Source organism: Botryllus schlosseri, chromosome 4 (assembly GCF_051294905.1).
Source record: "Botryllus schlosseri isolate E-star chromosome 4, Bs_hap1, whole genome shotgun sequence".
NCBI lineage: Eukaryota > Metazoa > Chordata > Ascidiacea > Stolidobranchia > Styelidae > Botryllus > Botryllus schlosseri.
Window position 1 is genome coordinate 9,562,790 of NC_137239.1, and position 25,210 is coordinate 9,587,999.

At 40.8% G+C, this 25,210-nt stretch overlaps 1 protein-coding gene and 1 long non-coding RNA gene across 5 annotated transcripts in view; one reads left to right on the plus strand and one right to left on the minus strand.

The window, feature by feature from the left end:
• The first annotated feature begins 5,445 nt into the window (after window positions 1-5,445).
• LOC145438107 (uncharacterized) lies at window positions 5,446-23,707 on the plus strand. The gene is made up of 4 exons (XR_013914815.1): window positions 5,446-5,756; window positions 5,814-5,905; window positions 5,969-6,103; window positions 23,624-23,707. It is a non-coding gene; the product is annotated as an uncharacterized LOC145438107 (long non-coding RNA).
• LOC145438075 (uncharacterized) overlaps window positions 23,322-25,210 on the minus strand; it is a 103,392-nt gene continuing 101,503 nt past the window's right edge. For all 4 annotated transcript variants that reach the window (XM_080315467.1, XM_080315468.1, XM_080315465.1 and 1 more), the window contains exon 4: window positions 23,322-23,645. In XM_080315467.1, coding sequence (XP_080171593.1) covers window positions 23,448-23,645 — 198 coding nt within the window. In that variant the 3' untranslated portion in view covers window positions 23,322-23,447. The remainder of the gene's footprint in view (window positions 23,646-25,210) is intronic.

A 25,210-nucleotide genomic window follows, 5' to 3' on the forward strand; every position in this document is an offset into this window, starting at 1 on the left:
CAGAGTACGGTCGAAGCCGCACGAATACCAGGGCAATGAAACGGACCCAAAATAGTCATCAAAATATGAAAATTGGCATTGTTTCGATCAATCGCTCGAAGCCATTGGCGATTGTTATGGTCATTGAGTTGCTGCGCTCCCATTGTTCAGAACAATCGACCTTTGGTGGCTATTTCGGAGCAGTTTTAATGCCCTGGCGAGATTTCAATTCGTATTTCTGGAATCAGTACGACAGTAGCTTGCAATTTATTCGGACGCTTGGGTCGCGAGCTGTATAGGACTACCAATTATGCTGCTTTTGGGACTGTTTAATGAGTCAGCTGTTATTGCCTAAACGCGCGAAGCGCGGAAATTTTCTGTAATTCATAATTGAATCGGTCAATATGATCGGGAATCGCATATATATTGCTATAAATTTTTATCCTCTCGGCTCACGTAATCAGTTTTACAGGTATAGAGCCAAGGGAGGTATGTTTGAAAAGGTAGGACCCCTCAATAATAATTGAACATCTCCGGGAGTATATCCGTTGGCAGGAACGAAAGAGCACTTCGTGATCCCCCTCCCCCCAAAAAAACTTTGGTCTTGGGCTCCCATAGGGTGAAAAACCTACCCCGTATCAACTTGTTCGCTTTCACCACGAAATTAGCTGTGCCGCTAAGTGAGCCAGCGCGAAGAGCGAAATTTTCGATAATTTATGATAAAATCGGTCAATATTATTGGGAATTGCATATCTATTGCTATAAATTTCTTGTCCTCGCTGCTCACGTAATCATATTTACCGGTAGAGCTAAGTGAGGTGTCTTGGACACTGTCCAATGGACACTGTACAACCTGTTGGTATGACCCCGTAGAATGATGTTATTTCGTGACCTCCTATCTGCTATATCAAAAAATATAGAATAGCCCAAACGTAGGCTACTATAAACTAAGAAGAGACGCACGCCATTTCAAATTGGTATTTCTTCACTGGACTATAATTTGTCCATGCGGGATGATTTGTGTCTTGTGAGGTTCAGATTGCCAAGACAGTATTTTGTACGTATAACGAAGCTTCGGTCATAATAAGGGCAGTCCTTTTCGGCCAAGGTTTACTCGCTGCCAATCGTTCTGACGCACTTCTTAGAGTCGCATGTTACATGGCGTAAAACTTAATATGTCTTGGTGCCTCGTGGCGTGGTAATGGCAAACGCTGATATGTTCATTTCGGTATATATACTTTGGGGGGGATGAGTACCCAAAAGTCAAGATATTTGGCAGCATGAAATCACGCCTAGAGTAAAAAGATGCACAAATTATAAAAAAAATTCTCTATAATTTATGCTTATTCACGAAATAATCTTTAGCGCCCTTCAAGCTCCCCCTCCCCCCCCCAATTGGAGAGTGTGGCTTGCCGCAGTTATGGTCCTGTCTATACCTATATCTATAGCAACTGCTCGTTCAACTGGAAAGTTAGGGCACATTGCAGTGAAACAGAAGCGACGTAACGTTAGCAGTCTACTCATGACTTCCCTGCAATCCTAAATAAAAACTCCAGACTCCAAGCCAAGTACTTGCATTTTATAAATATAAAATTTTATTTTTTGTCAATACTTAATTTCCTAATATTTTGTGAGGGCCGCAAGAAGGCTATATGCGGGCCGCGGTTGGGAATCACTGATTTAGGCTGCTACAAAAGGACTCCCAGTAAGATAGTTTTGCATCGAGTAGCGTTTTTCTCGTACGCGCTCGCTGTTGCTTGGACTTGATAACATCATCAACGCTAAAGGATCGCTTCATTTTTTTGAGAAGACGCCCGCTTTAACCGGACAGCCCGCTTTAACCGGACAGCTCGCTTACAGCTGTAATTCCACCAAGGCACACTACTTTTTCTAACTTCCTTTGTAAGCGATAAGCTGATACGAGTGGGGATGACAGTGTTGATCATCACTAGTTCCAGGTCCTCCATCACAGATGAAATGTGCCTACCATAAGCGTTCGGATGATTGCTTCCCCACATCGGATGATGCGCGTTGAGGTAGCCAACGATAAGCACAAGTGAGTCGAATTTCGCGAACGACTTGCGAAAAACCGATCTAGGTGTGGACTTGTTCGGAGGGACATATGCGTTGACGATTGTAATACCTCCAGGGTGGACTATTTGGAGTTTGATCGGTTCGATATCCGCAATTATTGTATCTGAGAAATATATCCCCGCTTTAATGAATAGGCACACACCGCCGCCGTGTATGTCACGATCATTCTCAACTAGTACATAATTCGGTATCTTTGGTGTATATTTGGCGACGAGGTGGGTCTCTTGGAGGGCTATGACATCAGGGTTTGGGTAGGTACTCTCCAGAAAATATTTCAACTCATGAATTTTACGGTAGATTCTTCGACAATTCCATTGCATTAGGGTGAAGGATTCGGTAGACATGGCGTACTATGCTGATTCAAAGTAGTATGCGGAGTTGTTAGATCGACATCTCTCATGGGCGTTGGAACGAACGGTTGGTACTCTAGTGTATCCGAACTCGCACTGGGCGTGGCGCTTGTAGCAATGGTTGGAGTCGTCTCGTTCATGCGTGAGGGGGTTCCTTCGTCCCCACATGGCTTAAAAAAGTTTGTGATATTTTCAATGGCCGGTATGTGGATTCCCAGTTGGTCGCCGGCTGACTTCGCAATGATTTCCTCAATTTGCGGCTGCTTTCCCTCCGAGAAAGCTAAAAGTGTATTTTTCATGACTTCAGCTATGAAGGTGAATAATGTCATGGCTGGGATTGTAACAAATTCTTGCGGATCCACTGTATTAGGTCGATCTTAGAATGAGGAATTAGGAGGAATAATTGCTGCCGGTGTCGGACTCTGGTTGCGAGGCACTGTTGGAGGTTTTGGTGAATATCTTGGGGCGTTTCCATGACTCGATGTTATTGAAGGAAAATCGGTTTCCGACTGCCAATTATGTGGAGCTTGTCTTTGAAGATAAAGCTGTCTTGCTTCCCAATAGTTAACGTTCTCATTCACCATTATAGAATTTATCTTTGCCTCTTGTCGGAATCGAGTACAACCTGCATAGGCGGCTAAATGCGCAGCGCCACACACTGTAAAGATTATTGTTGTAAAGTACCCTATAATCAGCTTGTAATGGCGGACTGCAAGCTTGTGGAGGTTGTAAACGCCAAATGCAGGCACATAACAAGCTGTCGTGCTTGTAAATTGACATGCTTCAGAAATGATGTCCAATAATGTACAACGAAGTTTGAACGTATACTCCAGACATACCTCATACATGATGTCAGACTGGCAACGCAGGTCGAACACCCCCGGATATGACCAAGACATGACCCAGACACGACGTTTGAGTTGAAACGATCGAAGTCCAAACTCACCCGGCATGATGTTCGATCTGCAACCCTGTCCGAACATACTCCAAACATTTATTAAACATGATGTCCTGTGTCAACACAGTCCGAACACACCCCAGACTTTTGCCATACATGATGTTCGTGTCTCAAACGAAGACCGCAGCACTCACGCCACACATATCCCAGACATGATTTTCCGGTGACAACGCAGTTCGAACACACATTCGATATGCCCAGACACGAAGTCGGAGTTGAAATGCAGTCTGAACCTACTCCATACATGCCTCTGACACGATGTCCGAGTGTCAACGCAGTTCAAACTCACCCCAGACATGCCCAGACATGTCCCAGACATGATGTCTGAGTGTCAAAGCAGTCCTAAAACACCCAAGATATTATGTTCGATTGGCAACGAAGTCGGAAGCTACTCCAGACATGCCTCAGACATGATGTCAGAGTGTCAACGCAGTTCAAACTGACCCCAGATATGCCCCAGACATTCCCCAGACATGATGTCTGAGTGTCAAAGCAGTCCTAAAACACCCCTGATATTATGTTCGATTGGCAACGAAGTCGGAACCAACTCCAGACATGCCTCAGACATGATGTCAGAGCGTCAACGCAGTCCGAACGCACCCCCGACATGACCCAGACATGATCTTTGAGTGTCGACAGAGAATAACGAACAAATCCCAGACATGCCTCAGACATGATTTCCGAGTGACCACACAGTTATAGCACACCACAGACATGCCCCAGACACGATGTCCTAGTGTCAGCGCATTGCAAACTCACCCCAGACATGATGTCTGAGTGTCGAGGCAATCCGTAAACACCCCTGACATGATGTCCGATTGACTACGAAGTCCGAGCCTATACTCCAGATATGCTGCAGACATGCTGTCGGAGTGTCTAAGCAGTCCAAACACACCCCTGACATGACCCAGGTCTGATCCACGGGGGCCAACGCAGCCCCAACATACATCAGCCATACCGCAGACATCATCATTGGTTTATTGGACATGAAGATGATTAAGTGGACACGTAGGCCACACTCTAGTCTTGATGTTCGAGTGGAAATAACACAGCCCAAACGCACCCCAGATATACCGCAGACATGGTTTCCGATTGACAACATAATCCGAACACACCCTAGATACGCCCCAGATTTGATGTCCTACTGGAGAGAGAGAGAGAGAGAGTCTTTATTTTCATCGAACCAAAATACATAGCAAACGGCAGTGATGGTGGTACAGAAAATATGCGTGCACAGTATTCGGTATTAGATAGGAATGATCGATAAGACCGTGAAGGTCATCTAGTCTGATCACACCAGCATCAAACAGGTACACTTGACTCAGAACAGTCTGGCTGTAAAAAAATGTTTAGTTACGAAAGGAAAATAGAAAAAAAATCAAACAATGGTAGCAAATGATCAATGAAGCAATGTCTGGGCGAGGTAGGGCAACAGTGTTAGTGTAACGACAAGAGGTGATCAAGTAGGGCTTTTTTGAATCTATTATAAGGCAATTCACGGATATGTGATGGTAATGCATTCCAGATGATAGGTCCCGAGAAGTCGATAGATCTCTTAGTTAGGTTGCTATTGGGTTGGGGTAAGTAGACGTTTCCTTTAGACGTAGTCCATAATACTCCATACATACCGCAGGCATACTCAAGACAACAGAAGTATTATGGTCATTATTTTTCATCATTATTACTTTAATCACAGATCGTTCATGCATATTGTACAAAATAAAGACACGGCCGCGGTTGAACCTTGAACAGTTCGGTAAAAGTCCGCCAAAATGTTGCCTGCCGATTCCTTTCGTTTCGGCTTCACTGGACAGCAGAAGCTTTGCCGTTAGCTGTAGCGTTTGTTGCAGCTTGAGTCGAGATCATAGTCAGGCCGAATCTTATTGAGGGCTGCTATGTGTCGCGTCATTTGTAGATAGGAAGTGTTAGAGACGTAGTATCTATGTGCAGATTATGAGGTTGTGCATCATTCACCTTTAGTGAGTACCCTTTGACGTCATATCCGGCTTAATTCGTGTTGTGTAGTAGATAACGCGAATACGTAGTGAGAGTACAGCAGAGCCCGGAAAGTTGGCAAGTTTTTCAGTCAGTATTATCTTATTGAAAGGGATTCCACCGCTGCGATGGCTATATTATATAGCCTATATATTCTTGTGCAGTCGTGCTCAATTGATAACTGCAGCCAAGAGATTGGTACGTAGAAAAATTATATGTGATTTGGTGACTTTGCAGAATATAGAATTAGTCCTGTTTGCTATAGCGGACGTATTCCATGAAGTAGACGATGTCAGCATTGGTTACTGTTACTAAGATGTTGTCTGGGATGGCTGATTCCAACGACGGCCAGTTAAAATTGAATTTAAAGAGAAATTCAGGTAAATTTCGGCCTCACAGGTCTAGTTGATTAATTACTTGGCATATTTGTGTTACAGATGCTTCAAAAGTGACAGATTTGCCTTGTATATGGTCTGTGTAATTCCAATTGATGTGTCAGCATTGTGAATCTATTAATGACACAAAATTGGTAAGATACTCTGCCATCGGATATACTTGATGGTGTAGAATTCAGCACAATTTTATCTTGCAGGTGATATGTCAAAGTGCTGGAGATGTAGGCCTACCCTGTGGTCTGCAAAAGTCAGAACAACGCAACAATGTTTCATCAATCATGACTGATCTCGTAGCCTCTATACTGCGGAAGAAAATAAACAGATGTAGTCGAGTAAGTATTTTGTAAGATATATGTTTGGTGAACGTTTAACAAGATTTTAGCTGTCAATCGGTACTGACTGCTTTCGAAATTGCAAGATGCCTATTCACGACTAATGGAAAATGACTGATAATGACGCTACAAATAAGTTAAAATCTTCGAAAATTGATTGTGACTGTGATGGTTATTTCATGCTGTTTCACTCGGAAAGTGACACAAAGTTGTACCAACGCTACCTCAACTTATTTGAAAAATTATAAGTATTTCATTACTCACTACCCATCAGTGTTATTAGGTACTATTTCCCGAAGCACATTGTGACTTGTGACAACTATAACCTACATGCTCACACCGTGCTGAGCGCTGAGTGCCGAACTGATATTTGGCGCATTTACGTTGATTTTAATAACATAAAACATGTAAACTTCCATTACGACATTATCCGCTCTCGTATCAAGAACACAGGCAAGTTCAGCTCGGGTGCAGAAAATGGCTGTTCTAGTGATCTATATACTAGTGCAGTGGTTATCAGACATGGACACGGATAGTCTGAGGGCAAGGAAGGTTATGGCTATTGCTGAGAAAATTTTCAAATGTTAAATTTGAATTATATGCGGCACGCAATATGGAAGGTTTTTGCACTCTTTGTTAACATGATTCATGCCGCATTTCGAGCATCACTGACGACTTCGACAGTGCTTAGACCTGTGCCCGTAGCGGTTGCAATTAAAACAATGGGTCGGAGGTGGATTGTAAACCCTCGTTCGAAAACGCAAAAACCCGATGTTAACAACTGCAGGTAAGACGGTCGAGGAGAAACACAGCAAAACCGACCGACTAGGTACTATTCCTTCCTTATCGCGATAGCTCAGACGTTTCACGAAGGTAACCTGCTGAGTACTTAGAGTATCTTTTATCTCGGCATCGGACATGGCGAGTGGGACATTATTGCTAATCACTCCACGCACTTCTTGAGTTCTGGCTATGAAAATCTCTGCGCGTATTTCTGTCGGTTTGTCTGGCTCTCCCAGATTATCACATGCCAATAATTTGGATAGTTAACTATTGTTAGCACACTCAACGCACAAGTCCCCAGATGACAGGACACGAATATCGCGATATCGACCTCCGATAACACGTAGCAAGTTTTTGTTGACGCAGATAGGATTATATATTGCCGGATTGGCTTTTTCACACCTGTTATCACAACTGACATATTGTCTTTAACTCCAGTCTCCCTATATTAGAACTTTCCTTAGGGAAGGGCCCTCTAAATCAGTGGTTCCCAACGTGGGCGATATCGCCCCCCAGGGGGCGATTTGGCGATCTAGGGGGGCGAAAATTACGAAGGGGGCGATAGGGGGGCGAAAATGGACAAAGGGGGCGACGGGGGGCGAAAATAGCGAAGGGGGCGATAGGGGGGCGATGACGCGTCAAAACGGCTGACCTTTTTTTTTTTTTTTTTTTTTTTTTTAGTCATCCACCTAGCCATTCGGAGAGAAAAAACGTTATTTTCAGCTCTGAGCAGAGAAAGATGACCTTTTTTTTTTTTTTTTTTTAGTCAACCCGCCGGTGATTACAGCCTGTATGCCCAATTATCGGTGCACAAAATTTGGGGGGCGATGATCGGTGTTGACCTTGAAAAGGGGGCGATGGGTCGAAAAAGGTTGGGAACCACTGCTCTAAATCATCACTAGCGGAGCGCTTTTGCGCTCCTAACATCTCTTCAACGTTACCAAGCACGTGATGCGACAACAACGTACACGATGAGAAACGAATACAGCTGTTTCGAGATGAAGCTCCCGCTTGTAATTATCTGTCTAGATGAGCACGTTCGCTCACTACGGCGTCCACCTATCGAATGCCGCTCACGAGGTCATGCACGTCTCAATTATTCTGCTAGAATTCACGCAATCAATCAGTTTCACGAACCGGTATAATAACTTGAGGGACAGAAAATTTTGTTAACTGGTACATTATTTGTTTAACTTTACTACTCGATTCTCGAATTCTTCGGCGATAACAAAATGTTGCGCTAAGACCTTACATTTTAACGACAGTGCAAACATGTTATCAAACAATCGGGCGTGTGGATAGCGATATATGTTTTTTGATTTAAATTCATGATTACGAATGTCACATAAGAGATAGTCTATTTCGCGGATGATCAGAAGACAATGTGGATTCGCTTACTCTCTGCACAATCAACGCATCGTGTAATCCAGTGTCACCCAAACTTTTTTGAACTACCGCCCCTTGAACAACGAATAAAGTGCCACCGCCCCCCGACATCCCTCACCTCACCTAATCATGAAACGAAAGTTGTTCTGCATATCATACAGCTAATAATGAGACGGATGAAGCTGGTGTATCATTATCATCATTCTCGTCGTGTTGTGTTTAAGTTTTGATAGGAAAAATAACAGTCTAAAATAATTGCGTTTCCAGAACGATTGATTGGAGATGATGAACTTTTGGTTGAACTCAAAATTGTTCTATACTACAATTAGTGTTACCATATTTTGGGGATCTGAATAGAGGACGCTTTTTCAAAATTTTCAGACTTACCATACTGGAGTAAAATCCGGAAAAAATAATACATTTTTCCCAAGTTTGGGGTTGGTTGACCGACAAACCCGCGAAACCGTTACTCGAGCGCTGATGTCCTATATCTCAGTCCAATTTCCACGTACATTTAACCAAAATTTTCAAAAAAGAAGACCTTTGAGCGCATCCGAGTACGCTTTTAAAAAAGTCAAAAAAGAGGTCAAATCCTCTGAAAAGAGGACTTATGGTAACCCTAACTACAATGTAATCAGCTGCTCAAACATTTCATGCCTGGAAATTTCTCAGAATGGATTATCTGGTGAGGAATTTCTAATTGGAATAAATCCTGGAACCAATCACCAACCACCATCCTCGTGTAATTTTGTGAGATGATTGATTCATGTTTCTCCATCAAAATCAGCTAGCTGAAAGCAAGCTTGAGAATTGGAACAGTTAACGTGTCGCAAAATTCCGGTGAATTATCACTGACTTGTCACCGAAAACGGACAGTGCCCAGTTCATCTTTATCAGGTTTCATCATTACTAAGACCAGATATATTCTACCCTTAAATTTTGCGAAATACGACCGTCCAGTAGGAGCGATGTCGTTTCTCGCAACCAGAACGCCGTGTCGAAGGCCACGGTGGCAGCGCTGTGGAAAATCCACGATCGTTTGAAACAGATAATAAAATCACGCAAGACAGCATCTCCTAAAAAGCCATCACATCTTGCAGTGAGTAATAACTTCTCAAATATAGGCTACTTCGTAGTTCTCACAGCAGCACATAATGAACCGCGCTTTTCGGGGATGCTGCCGGCTGCTAAATTAATCCACAAGTCAACAAAAAAAGTGTGTTGTACATTCAACGCCGAACCAGGCGAAGAATGTGCAGGAGAGAAGTGAACGCAACCGTTTTGACACTACGGCGAGGCGGCACCTTTGATGTACATTGTACAAAAACTGATCGCTCTCGAATCAAGAAGATCGATTGTTCTCCTTTCCATCGGTCGGTCAGAGAGATGGATGTCTGCGTTATTAACCAATCTAATGCGCTTGATTGTCACGCGGCCTCACCGTGACGTTTCTTCTGCCAAACTTTGCTAGGTTCGTGAGCACTTGAGCGCAGGGCATGGTATGGTATGGTATGGTATGGAACGAGAATTTTCCTTGCTCCATACTTGCCTTACCCTCTCCATACCATACTTGCAATTTTCCATACCATACCAACATTGTTCCATATCATACTTCATACATATTCCATACTTTCAAATACTTGAATATCATAAGTATATTTCCTTTTCTAGCACCTATATTATTGATATTTCGGATGTCATTATTGCTTAAACTTGCCATGATGCGAATCTAATTCCTGGTAATAGTTTTATACAGAGTCTATTTTGGTGAGGTTTAGTCCACGGTGGTGAGGTGCCGTGTAAGTATACTCTACAGCTTCCGCGAGCAAAATGAGAAGCAGATTGTTATATAGGACCGTCCATAAGAGGGACGGGTAACATACTGCCCGCGGGCCGCGACGAGATTTTGTCCGGCCCGCGGACAGTTTCCCGTCTTACATGATAATGTAGCCCGCGGCCCCAGTCAGCCGAGATTCCCCACCACTTGCTTAAACGTAACATTTTAGTGACTGCTTATGCAATTATATAGGTATGCGCACTGCGCAGCGTGCGAGAGTGTGGAGCTTATACGCGTAAGTTCGTCGAAGCGAGAAGACTTGCATTATCGGCATTTATGATGTACTCAACCCTAATGAATTGATATCTTGGTAAATTCTGGGTACCGGACTTATGAAACGCTTTGAAATCATAATTAAGGATTGCACCGTGAGTTAGTTGATCAGAGAGAAGCAGACATGGCTGCGCCTGTATGACAATGCTGTTCTCAGGAACGCATAAATCAGCATGTTCCTAGATTCATTAGAACACGCTCGGTGAAAAGCTCACCCTTAACTCACCCGCTCAAGATTGATGCGGAACAATCAAAGGCCATAAATTCTGCAATTGGCAAACACTTGTTGGATAATCCCGCTTGTGCGAAAAATTATCGAGACGACAGATTTCGCATACTCGGAAAGGGTCGCTCACACTTTCATTTGTGTGCCTTGGAGTCGACTTTTATCAAAATACACCAGCCAAGGCTGTGTCAACAAAAAGAGTTCGTGTATCATCTAAAAATAGTACATTGAACGCTCTCGTATTCGACATTTCGTGCTGGTGACGTCATATTTTGTGTTACGATTGTTGATATACGCTGTTCTTTCCAATTCTCTACTAGTTGCTGACGATTACCCCTGACGAGTGTCAGCCGAAAATATTCGGGTTCATTTCAATATGAATATACTATTCAATTGTATATTGAAGTTCTGTACCTCAAAGAAGCTGTTAGTTTGAATAATATTCCGTCCATACCGGCGAATTGTATTTTCGTGATTATAGCGTTGAAAGGGAATATGAATGAAGTTCTTCGTTGAGATAAGTTGAGCAAGAGATATTTCGGGCTATTATTGAAATTTTTTACATGCTTGCTTAGATGTGTATTGATGGTCAAATGGTGTTTCGAATAGCAGTTCAGTCACATTAACTGCCTGTTTGCGTTAGGCTTCTAAAATAGGACTTGATATAGATTAGGCTTACCATATTTCGGAAATGAAAAAAGAGGACACTTTTTCAGAAATTTCAGACATGCAAAACTGGAGAAGAATTCTCAAAAACCGGTAAATTTTTCCCACTTCATGATCGGTTGACTAAAAAAAAAAAAAGGTCATCACTCCCGCTCAGAGCTCAAAATCACGTTTTTCACTCCACATTGCCAGGTGGATGACTAAAAAAAAAAAAAGGTCTTCTTTTCGCTCGGAGCTAAAATCGCCACTTTTCCCTCCGAAATACCCGCCGGAGCTTCACTTCTGCGCTAATTTGCGGCATATCACTCGCAATTTCCTCTAAATCTGACCTAAATTTTCAAAAAAGAGGACAAATCCTCTTAAAAGAGGACGTATGGTAAGCCTAATATAGATAAATGCTTATAGTCTTCCGTGACCTGAAATGTCAGATTGGCGGCAGTGAACAGCGTGATACTTGTCAAGTTATTTGTGCTCTGAACGTAATGCGTACTACCAGTCCATTAATATTTTAATGCTAAACCGCGGAAGAGTGTCGGTACCCCTTACCGGATCTTGGCGAGTTGTGGTTATGGCTTTGACATCATTTGTTAGTGCATTCAATAATATATGCTCAACCCATCTGTTTTCTCTGTCTGCAATATCTGTGACTGAATTTACAATCATAGATGTTCGTTACAACGGTTGGCATTTCAACTGTTCACCCAAATACTATATCTTGTAATAATTTCTGATTAAAATTTGTGATATTCATTTCAGTTAATCTACGAGTTATTTTGTTGTTATATTTAGCCTTTATTTTACGATGGAGACTGAAGCCATGAAGTGATTGCGATATGCCCAAATATCAGTATAAGTTTGATGGTGAATTGAAAAGAATGCAGCGTTGGCGAAGGCAGCAGTTCATAAAATATCGTCCTCTAAGGCAGTGGTTCTCAACCTTTTTGTCCTCGCGGACCCCTTTCGGCCGTTATGGGAGCGCCGCGGACCCCCTCAAGTTTTCGTTAAAATTTAGCTCAATTATCGCGCAACCGTGATATGACGTCTCCAAAATTTAACTGTGGGATAGTGATGAACAGCAACCAAATGGCCTATCTTATAGATATTATCATACATTATGTAGAAATTGCAGCGATAACTGGAACAATTTTACTGATTCTATCAATAATATTATACATTATGTAGAAATTGTATGAATTTTTATTATTTCAAAGCGAATTTTGCAGGTGCATTTATTGAAATTTATGGTCATGTCTTGAAACCCGCGCTTCTGAATTGCTGTTAACGAGTGCTGAAAATCCACTTCCTCGAAGACAGGTCGTGGTGAATGTAATATGAACTCGTAACGCTTCCGACGACACCGTAAGGCTCCAAAATTTAGAAACAGTTTTTTGAGTGAAAGTCGAGCCTAGTCATTCCTATCTAGCAGATCAACTTGCAATTATACTTGAATAGTGGTTATGTATACAGAAGAAAATGGATCAAAATTTCCATTTTTAGCGACTGCTCACTATATTACTGAGATTGCCAACTTATAAACATCTCGAAGTCACCCTGATTGATCTTAATATAGTCTGACTTTATTTTAGCGCAAACCGCGATAAAACATCTTCAAATAGCAATATATGTTTGTATCATTAGGCTGCTGTCAATTTATCAATAAAAATGAGTTTGTATAGTAGGATGTTTCATTTCCGATGGCCATTTTTGTTATGTGAGTCGTGAAGTTTTACCATAGTTATGAAGCGAATCTGTCTCGTGATTTACATAATTGAAAAAATACAAATTCGTCTATTAATCATTTTTCAAATTCGGAGGTCTCGCGGACCCCCTGAAAATGCTTCGCGGACCCCCAGGGGTCCGCGGACCCCCGGTTGAGAAGCACTGCTCTAAGGATTGGTTCAACCTGCAGCCACAATGGCCGTGATCAGGCGATTATCACTGCTAAAGATATCTGGCTGACAGTAGATCGCACGAATATGAGGCCAGTGGAATTACCCAGATATCAGAGACTACGCCAAGCCTAAACTTAGGAGAAAATCATTCATAATTGGCCTCTGAATGAAGTAGCGTGCCACACAGTGAGTAGGCTGCTGATGGTAGTTGCGGGTTGCTTAATCCTATTCTTCCCGCCAAGGCACAGACTTGTTTGATAAACCAGATTTTGTCTGCATTTCAATTCAAGAACAGGAATAGTTGTATCAAACTTGTCCCGGAAAGAAGATCTCTCTGCATCTCGACTGAAATCAATAAGTCGTTTTATGCATTTCATATGGCTGTCTGTCAGTATTTGACCGGTATTTTGGATGTATGCTCGTGGTGGATTTTATTATAACTAAAACTATAATGAAAACATATTGTCAAATTGTGATGTATTACAACATAAAGGTCAGTATGTATGCCAGAAAGCGACAATGATTCAGGTAGTGATAGGGCTAATAGCGATTGTAAGCTGCAGTAGCGAGTGATTCGTCAACCTTGTAAGGAGGTCAGGGCATCCGTAGATCGCGCAGTCACGGCGTGATTAGATCACGGATTGCGTAGCCACGGGAAATAACACAGCGCTCATATACCGACCACGCGCGGTCTGCTTGGAATCGATGGCATGAGTCACGGGCCTGTGTCGTGTAAGTTTTGAGAAGATGGATCTTGGCGTTGTATGTGAGATCAAAACTGTGGAACATCAAGCGGCGCTTCTTCGTTTATCGATCACGACAAGTCAGTGTTCCTCATCAACAAATGTTTCGCATGATCACGTCAAAATAAATTATTTTTTGCCTTTGGAGAGACGATTCCACTCTGGGATTAGGGTGTCTCGATAACACGGTTGAAGGATCCCAAGATTACGAGATCTACCACGAGCCACGACACGTTTAAATTTCCTTTTTGATACTGTTCATTCATACTAAATGCATTTCTAATGCGAAGGTGTTCTAGTGCCAATTCCTCCAAGGGCCGAGTTCACCAAGTGAAGAGCGTCGCGTTATTTCCCGCAATTACGCAATCTGTGATCTAATCACGCCGTGAATGTGTGATCTACGCATGCCCTGACCCCCGTACAACATTGACAACCACTCAAAGTGCCAAGTTCACCGGCAAACATTCCAGTAACCAATCATGGTGACCGGTACCGCTACGAGATCTACCACGACCGAATTCACCAAGTGCCGAGTTTGTGCGGCCGAATTCACCAAGTGCCGAGTTCACTGGTAATGGGGCAGATACGGAATAATAATAATAAGAACCGGCCTGGTGTAAAATGACCAGTGTAGTCGAACCACCACCATGAACACCACAAACAAACAAATAAACATCTAACATGGAAAAGAAATTACCTTTGCAGCCTTTGACAAACACAGTTACCATTGAAACCAGCAATTAAGGTCTTGTTCGAAAGCAGAATAACAACTGTTTTAGTGGACATATCAAATCAAATGTTGGAAAGTTCATGTAAAATAGCCCAAAATATTATCTTACTGTGACCATATTCCATCAATATGGTCTGGCTAGCCAAATTCTCTGGGCCAACATAATCAAGCTGCGTTTGGTTTCAACGATTAATAATCTTGTCACTGGATTCGAGGTATAATTGCACTCAAATATCAAATTTTGCTCCATTAATCAACATCAAGTCGAAAATGTCCATTCTTGCACCAACTTTTATAAAATCATGAATCAGTGTTCTACAGGAATGTATCTATATGACTTATATACCTAGAAAATTCAAGCATAAATATTATGATATACCGTAGGTATAGTTACCGGTAATTCAGATGTTTGAAGCGAATTATAGTGGTCTAATTTCACTAAATTAGAGCGAAATGCCAGCAATATAATTGTAATCTAATTCGGAAAAACGGTTTAGCTCTAATTCTAACCTGGAAAAGCTGAAACTTTTCTATAGTTGTCTACACCTGTTTTGCAGAAAGTCAAACAGCTCTAGGCGTCATATACTACAGGCAATTCGAAATACCCCATAAGCTATATGCTACTGCATATATACCTTTAACCCGCTACCTCAGTCAGTCACAATTCCTATATATTTACGGCATTTACCATACAGAAAGAGCGAACTATGCCTGGCTGCGACCTGTTGCGCGTCAAATCTTTGTATGGCGCGATGACGTAAAATTTGAATCGCAGAAATATTCTAGAAGTCACGCATCGATAATCATATTCCTAAACGTACAACATATCACTTTTATTTAGTTATTCTCTGAATAAAACTATTAACCATTCTCGTAGAACATGCGAGATTACCGAAAGAGCGAATATATATATAATGAAGATCATATATATCAGAGGAAAACAAAACTATTCGACCTTGAAGCAACAACACGAATATACAACACCGGTGACATCCTCACGCAATAAAACGAAGGGAGAACATTGTTTTCTAATGGATAGAACGAAGCTACCGCATGAGATCGAACAAAACCGGATAGAATTCATCGTGATTGAATGTACCGACAAAGTCATCCTTTCTACGTATTTTAGTCGTACCCGCGAGAGATAGAAAATTTGCATTATTAGGTTAACTACCGGATATAACGAAGCCTAATGCATGAGATGGAACAACACCGAGTATGAATTTATTCTGATTGAATATAACCACAAGACCATCCTACTACGTATTTTAGACATTCCCTCGACACTTAGAAAATCAGAACCTAATCGAGATGATCCCGGATGATCCTTTTACGGTTTTGTGTTTGCTGGGATGGTCATGTTTATCGCAGCTCGAGTGATACACAGCACTGTGGGATTCAGCTCGGGAATATGCTACGGCAGTTGAGATATCCAGAAATACTTCAACACAATTCTAGAATGAACAAATACACCGTGTGTACATTCTTTCTGATAGTGAATTTATGTATAGATATTTTGTTCAAACTATGTTACATTTTCTCCTAACAGCCTATATTAAATGTTTTAGTCGGCCCGTCTGTACTGAAACCACGAGAGTGTGAGAAATGTAAAACACAACGAACGAAACTGTGCTACATAAATTCATTTTTTCCACTTATCGAACACAAAAATATTCCATTTATTCGTATTTTCATATGATTCTCCTAATATATAGTAATTTGTGACAATAAGCTTCCTATGCCGATCAATGTGTTTGAATTGAAAAACAAATAGCAGTAATTTGGTACACAAACAAAGTATGACTGAACCTACAAAAAGACGACAATTTGTAAGCACAAACGAAATAAATAAACAAGCAAGCAATAATTTTTTTCACTAATGAGTGTTCCAAGCTTCTCGTAGAAATAAATCAATATCAGGACGTGGATTAGTGAAGTTCCTAAATACAACTCCTGTTAATAACTCAAATTAGCTTGAAGTCATCTGCAGAAGTCCTCTTGTACGATTTGGATGGTGACATATCCGCAATAGGCAGCTGGTAGTAATCAGTCATAATGTCGGCATCCCAACTATCTTGATGTTTCTCTTCCATTTATTTGATTTATAGGAGAAACCTTCCACTTGTTCCTCGCTCATATTTCCCGGGTTTAGGGGGAAACGATGATACTGAACTTTCATGCTCATGCTTATGCTTGATTCAAGAACGTTTGTGAACAACACCCCTACGTTATCCCCGCATTTTTGTCGTCTCAACACAAGTTAAGATCTTCGTTGTTCAATTGATCTCGAGTAAAAGGCGTTGGTTCACTCTGTATTCGTATTAATGTTGAGGAGTGGGTGTTAATGGATTTTCCACAGCATATACTATTGCCATCTACATCTTTCACTACATCCTATATCGTAGCATCATTCGAAATCAGATCTGACAGGGACGTAAAGCTGCAACTGGAATTTCAGGGTAGTGGGTAATTGGCTGTAAAGCAGAGTCAATGTTAAGGAAGTGCTATGACTTCTTGCTTTTATTCCTACCTTACATCTCATTAATGTAAAAAATGTCTATAATCATGATGGCTCTTTGGCTAGCACAAAACTACGGGGATTACAAATTGCATCATTTAGACCAGGGGTCACCAACCTTTTTGCAACCAAGGGCTACTTTTGGGTACTGATTGAAGCGACGGGCTACCATTTACCCCCGCCGTTTACCCGTTTCAGACGGAATTTCCGCTTTGATATTCATAGCATTGGGCAGGTACCGCATAGCGATAAGACTTCTAGGAGATTCTTTTAATTCAAAACATCTCGTTTCAACCAGCTAGTCACAAAGACTTTTTAGGAAATCACGAATTACTTGGCACCGTGTTTATATAAATTATTATATAACAACTGTAAGTTCAGATTTCAAAATAAATCACGTCATACGTTAGACTGGACATCGTGTTATCTGTTTCTATACCAGTCAGTGACAGGCCTGGTATTGAATGCTATTAACTTGTGCGCTGTACTCTGGTATGAAAATTACACTGCAACTCTGAGTGATTGTTGCAGATGTGCAATGTGCATTATTGAGGCGAGTTCTGTGTTTGTTTTTTGATCAATGTCGTGTCCGTAAAGGCTGACGCACAACGATAAGTTGAACCAAACACGCTTGCAATCTTCATCGCTGCTGCGCATATGCGCATTCACCACTGTACTTTTCCGTGTCAACAAGGCACCAAAAGGTTGCTGCAGCCTTGTGGGCTTCGCGGTGCAGGTGATTTTGCAGTGGTACAATTTCAATTTCGGACTGTTCAGCATCCAGACATGACAGATTTCATTATACCTGACAGCAGGATCGATTACAGAAAGTTAGAAACATGGTACTATAAACTGCATTGAGTGTAAGAGAGACAAGCTGTGTTAAAAGATGCAATACGTAATGGGCATACTGCATCTGCTATTACGTCACCGCTATCTGCTACCGGATAGTAATGTTGTTTACTACTTTGGCATTGTCCGTGACGTCGGGCTACCATAACTGAGCCCCCCACCATTTCAAGAAGACCGTGGATGGCATGCCGTAATATCGCATGTATGGGCAGTAGCCTACGCCGTATTCTATACGTCTTCGATCTCTTGTTATTCTATTACATGTTGGTATATTACTAATTTTATTTGAGGATATTTTATATCATCACTTTAAGTGTTTCTATATATATGTAGGCCTACTGTCATTTCCAAGTCACATGTTATAGTTTGATTTAAACAAGAATAGCTAAATCACTCAATTTATATATTTAAAAGCTCACTGGTGATAATCTGACGAATATTGCCAAATGCTGCAATTCGATCTATTTTTAGAGCAGGCTCGCGGGCCACACATCTGGTCCTCGCGGGCTACCCGGTGCCCGCGGGCACCAGGTTGATGACCCCTGATTTAGACTCTACCTTTCGATCCATAAGCGCGAAGTTTTAGATTAATGCTGGCGGGACGTTTACGGTGCCTTGAGTTTATCTTGATTTCTCAACGCCGTACCAAAGTACTCCTTGTAAGTGCACTTGGTGATATTTCACATATTGAATCGCTTCATGTTCAACGTGTTCTCGTAACATACGTAGCAAAACAAACCTAAGTCATTGCAACACTTTCTCTTTCTAGCTCTCACTCAATTTTTAACATACTTAATAAATCAAACATGATTTGAAATTTCTGAAAATGATAGCAAGGGACAGTATCTAATATTAAAAAGCGTCGTAAAGCGTGTTAAATTTGAGCTCACTAATCATCGGTGATGAGATAATTGTCATTTGACTCTTTCTGTAGCTTAAATGAGGGGGGTGTTAATTGACGTAATCTGTCGGGAAAATAGTCTACAAATGATAATTTCAGGATAAAACTAACGATTGCTTTATCAGTGCACTATAACGCACATGTTAGTACTACATGGGAGATGATATAAACTAATCTACGCCCATATTCACCTCCTAGTTAATAACCTATATTACTCACAAGGATGCTACTTTCCATGGCATATGTAGGAAGAGGCGATATCTCAAACAACATAGCCAATTCGGCAGAAGTTATGCCATTCTCGGACTCGGCGCCCCTGATATACCCCTGAACCGATCTCACACATCATGATTTTTGAAAAAAAAAAAAATATTTTTGTTGCCCTGTCTTATAAATTACACTGGTCAACGCAATTTTTGTTGACTTTGATCAGACAATTGTTTGGACTAACTTATGGACGATGAGTTCAAAAGTGATTTCCGTTTTTCTCCATCACGTCTAGTTTTTGGGTTAGGAACCCACCACATTGTCCCATTAGCCACATAATAGCACTACTTTTCAAATTTTGTGCTTATTGTATGAAACGTTTCAAAAACCATAAGCAGTCGAAAGTAAATCAATAGACTTCAAATAAACATTTGCCCTGCTTTATTTGGTTGATTTAAACCGATATTGCTTCTACAGGACAAATAAAGCCGACTTTCAGGGTCCAAATGTACGCTGATAAGCCATAACTCTGTAGGTTGTCTAGTTTGATACTCGAGCAATAGTCAGCTAACATATGGTTACCATATTTTGGAATCGATAAAGGAGGACACTTTTTCAAAATTTTCAAACCCAGAATTCCGAAGAAAAATCTCAAAAATTGGTAAATTTTTCTCACTTCGTAGTCGGTTGACTAAAAAAAGGTCAACTTTCTCGCTCAGCGCCCAAAATACTGTTTTTTCCTTCACGTTCACAGGTGGTTGACCTAAAAAAAGGCCCTTTTCTGGCTCGGCTCCCGGAATACCCGCCGGAGATTTACTTCGGTGCTGATTTACGGTATCTCACTCCAATTTGACAGTAAATTTGACTAAGATTTTTAAAAAAGAGGACAAAATCTCAAAAAATAGGACATTTGGGCGTCCTCGGAGGACATATTTAAAAACCTGAAAAAGGAGGACAAATGCTCCTGAAGGAGGACGTATGATAACCCTAAGCTAACATATGTAAACTTAAATCTACTCTGGTATCTTACCCCCGTCATCTTCAGATGTTGAGGACATTTTCCTCTTACCAATCTCTGACTCATCAATCACAATATTTCAAAGCTGACACGTACGATCCATTCGTGCATGTGATATTGCAACAACTCAATGTTTCTACATTATTCGCAATGATTCTGTAGTATTCAGGAATACTAGCTGAGTGTGCAATTGTTAATGCACCTATGACGTTGCCATTTTGGAGAACATCACAGTTTAGGATCCTTTTTGAGCTACCTAGAGGCATTTTTCATTCAACTGTGTTGTAAATCGGTATTCCTAACTCCTCCAATAATCCATGGTGACAGTATCATGTCAATGCCAGTATCACAGCAACACACAAAGCTAGCGAAAGTAGACCTACGAATAAACGGCTGTTTCTCCTCATCGAAAGTGAGATAACTTCTCTACCTTGCCAAGTAATCTTTTCTCATTTCGTCAGGATGTTAAAAGTTGCGAAGATTTCTATTCCAAGTCCCAAGCTTATATCAGATCAATATCTCGTGTTGATGGACTGCTCAACGTTCTGAATCTTCTTCGATTTCAAAATCTTCATCATTAGGACTGCTATCCCTAAGATCTCCATCTTGATCCAAATGATCGAGCGTATAGCAGTTTCAAGCTTCACTGGATAAGCTGAATGGGGCAGTGGACCTATAGCTGCGAAACTCGTGTTGGCGCATCGTACTTTGTGAGGTTACCACATACTCATACGTGTGAAATAATTGTAAAATCCTACGATCGCTCACGAAGGGCAACGAATAACAGAACCACACCGGCGACGACTTGAATACCAACAAATTGTCACTTGCCGGTACAACTCTGATATTTTTTAGGAGTTTAATCTTTTGGAAACTGAATATTACTTGACTTGACCAACTTTCAGCTCCGTTTTCGATTTTTCATACAGTCGCTATATGTTTTCACGCTTCTAGAATAGGGTTGACTTTAGTTGCGTCATCAGAATCATGATAATATTCAATCAATGTGTTAATTTACCAACTTGAAATCTCACTCGCGGTACAAGTGAAGTTGAATTGTATCAGAATATTGTAATTTGTCACCTCGACATCAGGATAATATTATCCAAAGTCTGTAAACATGGTATACAATGTTCTTTCCAATTCTCTACTAGTTGCTGACGATTACCCCTGACGAGTGTCAGCCGAAAATATTCGGGTTCATTTCAATATAAATATACTATTTAATTACTGGATTAAAGCTAATGGATCGAAAGTAACAACCGACGCGGCTCATTATTATTTATTTCATATTCATTTCAACAAAATTACACACACTGTATAATACATTGGAGTTTTTTGCGTGACACGAGAGTATATCGGATCACAACGAACTTAAGGCGTATTTTACTCACTCGTCGCAGTATGGATATTGACCAACATCGCTTCATCGGTGTGCATCGTTTTTTCTAGATACAAATTATGTTAGCGTAGGGGGAAAAATAATTTAGTGTAACAGAAAACAATTTTCAATCTATTGACTTATGAAAACAATAAGTGCCAATTTGTTGGTATTCAAGTTCCCGCCGGTGGCGGTTCTGTTATTCGTTACTTATTATACTTATTATTCTTCCAGTGGAAGCGGATTCTGTGACAACTAAATACCTAAATATTACCTTGTGAGTGATCGGTATGGCTATGACACCAAGTCGTGAAAGATGACTATGTCTGAGGTGTTATCTTGTGAGCGATCGCGGGGTTTGTAATACATTTCACACCTATTTGAAGTGTTAGTTTGTGAGCGTAATATTGCGTTGATATTCGAATCACCGTCTACGCCGGCTCTGTGGTTAACTAATTACCAAAACATTACCATGCGGCTGATTCCTAGATTCAGCAAACTATTTCACACCTTGAAAGTACGACATGCCGCCGCAGCCTATACCCGAAAGTACGAATCACCACCGCAGCCATAAAAATAAGGATACATCATTGTCGCACTCACCGTAAACGTCAGGATTACCTCGAATCGGTAATACATAATAATTTGGGATATACACATTAACTAAGGACCAATCACGTGACTATTTACTATACCTGGTACATATTCAACACCATACGAAGTACGACATGCTAACGCAACCTATACCCGAAAGTACGACGTGCGAGAGATGCCTATGCCTAAAAGTACGATGTGCCAACACGAGTCACCGGTCGAGCGGGCCCATAAGAGCCCCACGCACCTCAAGACCGATCATACTAACTACTAATGTAATGTTTTTTATTTCTTGCCATATCCTGCAGTTTGCATTAAATATGTGTGTGAAATATCCTCCGATGATTGCATCCTCTAACCAAAAATGAGTGGAAGCATCGGCCTACCTTTTTTCTTAATAATTCAGTCGAGCCCTTGGCTATATAATTTATTATATGGTAAAAGTGTGGATTTTTATGTGGTATGAAAAAGTAATGGCTAATTTCGTAAAAATTTGCATATTTTCGGCATATGTCGTAGAGCAAAAACTTAACGTGATGGAAGAAAACCAGCGGCATTTCTGGAACCAGCACGCCAAAATTAGCCCAAATCAAGTTCAAAATCAATATCAACCATTTTTTCCGTTCAAAATTGTTGCCGAATGCTCCTTTCCTGGTTAGCTGAAGCCCACAAGACAAATGCCACCCCGCAGAGAAAAATTATTTACCAGTGGAGAAATACCTATTTGAAGTCGTGTGCGTCTTTTAGTTTATTTCCATATGTTTTGACATAGCAGACGCGAAGTCGCAAAATATCATCATGTAACGAATTCATTATACCAAAGGTCAGAACAAATATGTTTAATTATTATTTATGGGCCCAACATTCGAAGACAACCCCTCACTCATATTCACCGGCAAATCTGATTACGTGGGCAGAGAGAGGACAAAAAATATAGTAATATGTATAAAATTCCCGATAGTTATTGAACGATTCAATCATGAATTATAGACAATTTTCGCGCTTTACGCGATTCGGCGAATTAAACCTGCACAGCAATCAGTACAACAAATCTCGCTCACAAGTAGCGGTGAAAACATATATTGGGAGGCGGGTCTGGTTTTAAAGTTTTGTTTATCACCCGTGGGAGCTCCAAGACCAACGTCTTCTGGCGGGCTGATGAAGTGCCGTTTCGGCCCTGGTTATACCCATCATAATATTTACAAAAGCTCTGCGACATTTTATTATATTTTCAGCATCGATATTGCATTAACAATGTAGCAATATGTACATATTTAAGTGAATTTCTTCTGATCGAATGCATCGAAGGGTATTACATCTACAGTTTTAACGAATTATCAGACTTCTTTCTCGCACATTACTCCCTGTACAGTGTTTGATTTGTCGTGATTATATATTCCGTTCATTGAGCCACCGTCATTTCTGACCCCCATCAGCATGTACTTGCTTGATGACGAAGAACGTGGATATCCTGGATACCATTTAAATTGATTCGACTGTTTTTCTATTCCAGATCGGTACAGCAGAGTTGAAGTCTGAAAAAATGACGTACTCATTAGGCAATATACTGGAAGAGAAATGATTGCAAACTGAAATCGTTGCATGGATTTTCGTGATAATAAAGCAGCGTTGTATGCTCTTATATCGCTATTATCATGGCATCGCGCAGTGGATCTAAAACCTTTGTGACTCAGCACCCCAATCAAGTTCGACATATGCCTCCCTCCTTAAAAGCTTGAAGTCGTCAGTAACCAAGTAGGCTTCTCACACTTTTTCCCTATCACTCAAGTACCACTTTCTCACTCACTCGAGTAGTGTAGTTTGTATACTTCTTTTACAACAACAACAACAACAACAACAACAACAACAACAGTTTTTTGATGCTGAAACGCCGATTTTCGAACACTGCATATTGTTCTGTGAAACGAAGTGCTAGGATGTACTTCAACTACGTATCGCTACAAAGTTGAGAGAACTTGCAAACAATTTCTATTAGTGTACTACAGAGTTGGATCAATTACATCAATTCAGTTAAATTACAATGACAATTACAATTACAATTACTAAAATATCAAATTGCAATAACGATTACTGCTAAAACATATAATTGCTTAATCATAAATTCAACTTCGGTACAACCGTAGCGACGCAATTAGCAACAATCACAAAATTTCATTCATGATACGTAGAATACCCTTTAGTTAAAAAAGACTCGAACGTTTTCTAACTATTTCTAGTCGTGAGCACTGAAAAATACAAACACAGAAAAAGTTTTAAGCGACTGTTAAGAACCAAAAGTTTGAACAATCCATTTGTGGTACAGAACTTCAGAAAAACGCGAAACAGTAACTTCATATTGTTAATTCATTCGCTAAAAGCTTTTCGACTGACTCTCAGCAGTAGCGAACGTCAGTGATGGGTTAATCAAATTCGAAATGTAAGAACTATTTTGTCTGTGTGACGTAATAATACCAAAAACAAAAACTAGTAGACGGGCAAGATACGGTAGTAACGGTACAAAACAAACGCCACAACCCTACGCCACAACCCTAATCATTGGATACCCTGACAAAAACCCTAGCCCGCAACCCTGATATTTCCATACACGTAACCCTAATATGCCCCATCCGCAACCCTAACATCCCGCGCCCACAACACCAATCCCAACGCTAAATCAATTTATTTTAACGTTTATAAATTTTGACATGTTCATGGTTATTGGTGACACGGTGAAGACCGGCTGATTGTTGATCGTAAAACGAAGAAGCGCTAATTATTTTATGTTGTGTTTGTCAGGTCTCAATGACAATGCACTGTAATTAAAATTATAATTAGGCGAAATTTTCGTCAAATTACAATTGCAATTACAATTACACGAAATATATATATAATTACCATCTGCTCAATTACAAATTACAATTGATCCAACTCTGGTGTACTACAGTGGCTATCAAACTTTTCAGAATGCGACATACATTTGATTTTTAACCTGTCACGGACTAAGCCTCGCATTTGGCAAAATGCAATTCCAATGTTATTTTAATGCGTTTATGGGGCGTGTATGACATTGAACAGGGCAGACAGCTAATTTAGTTCGATA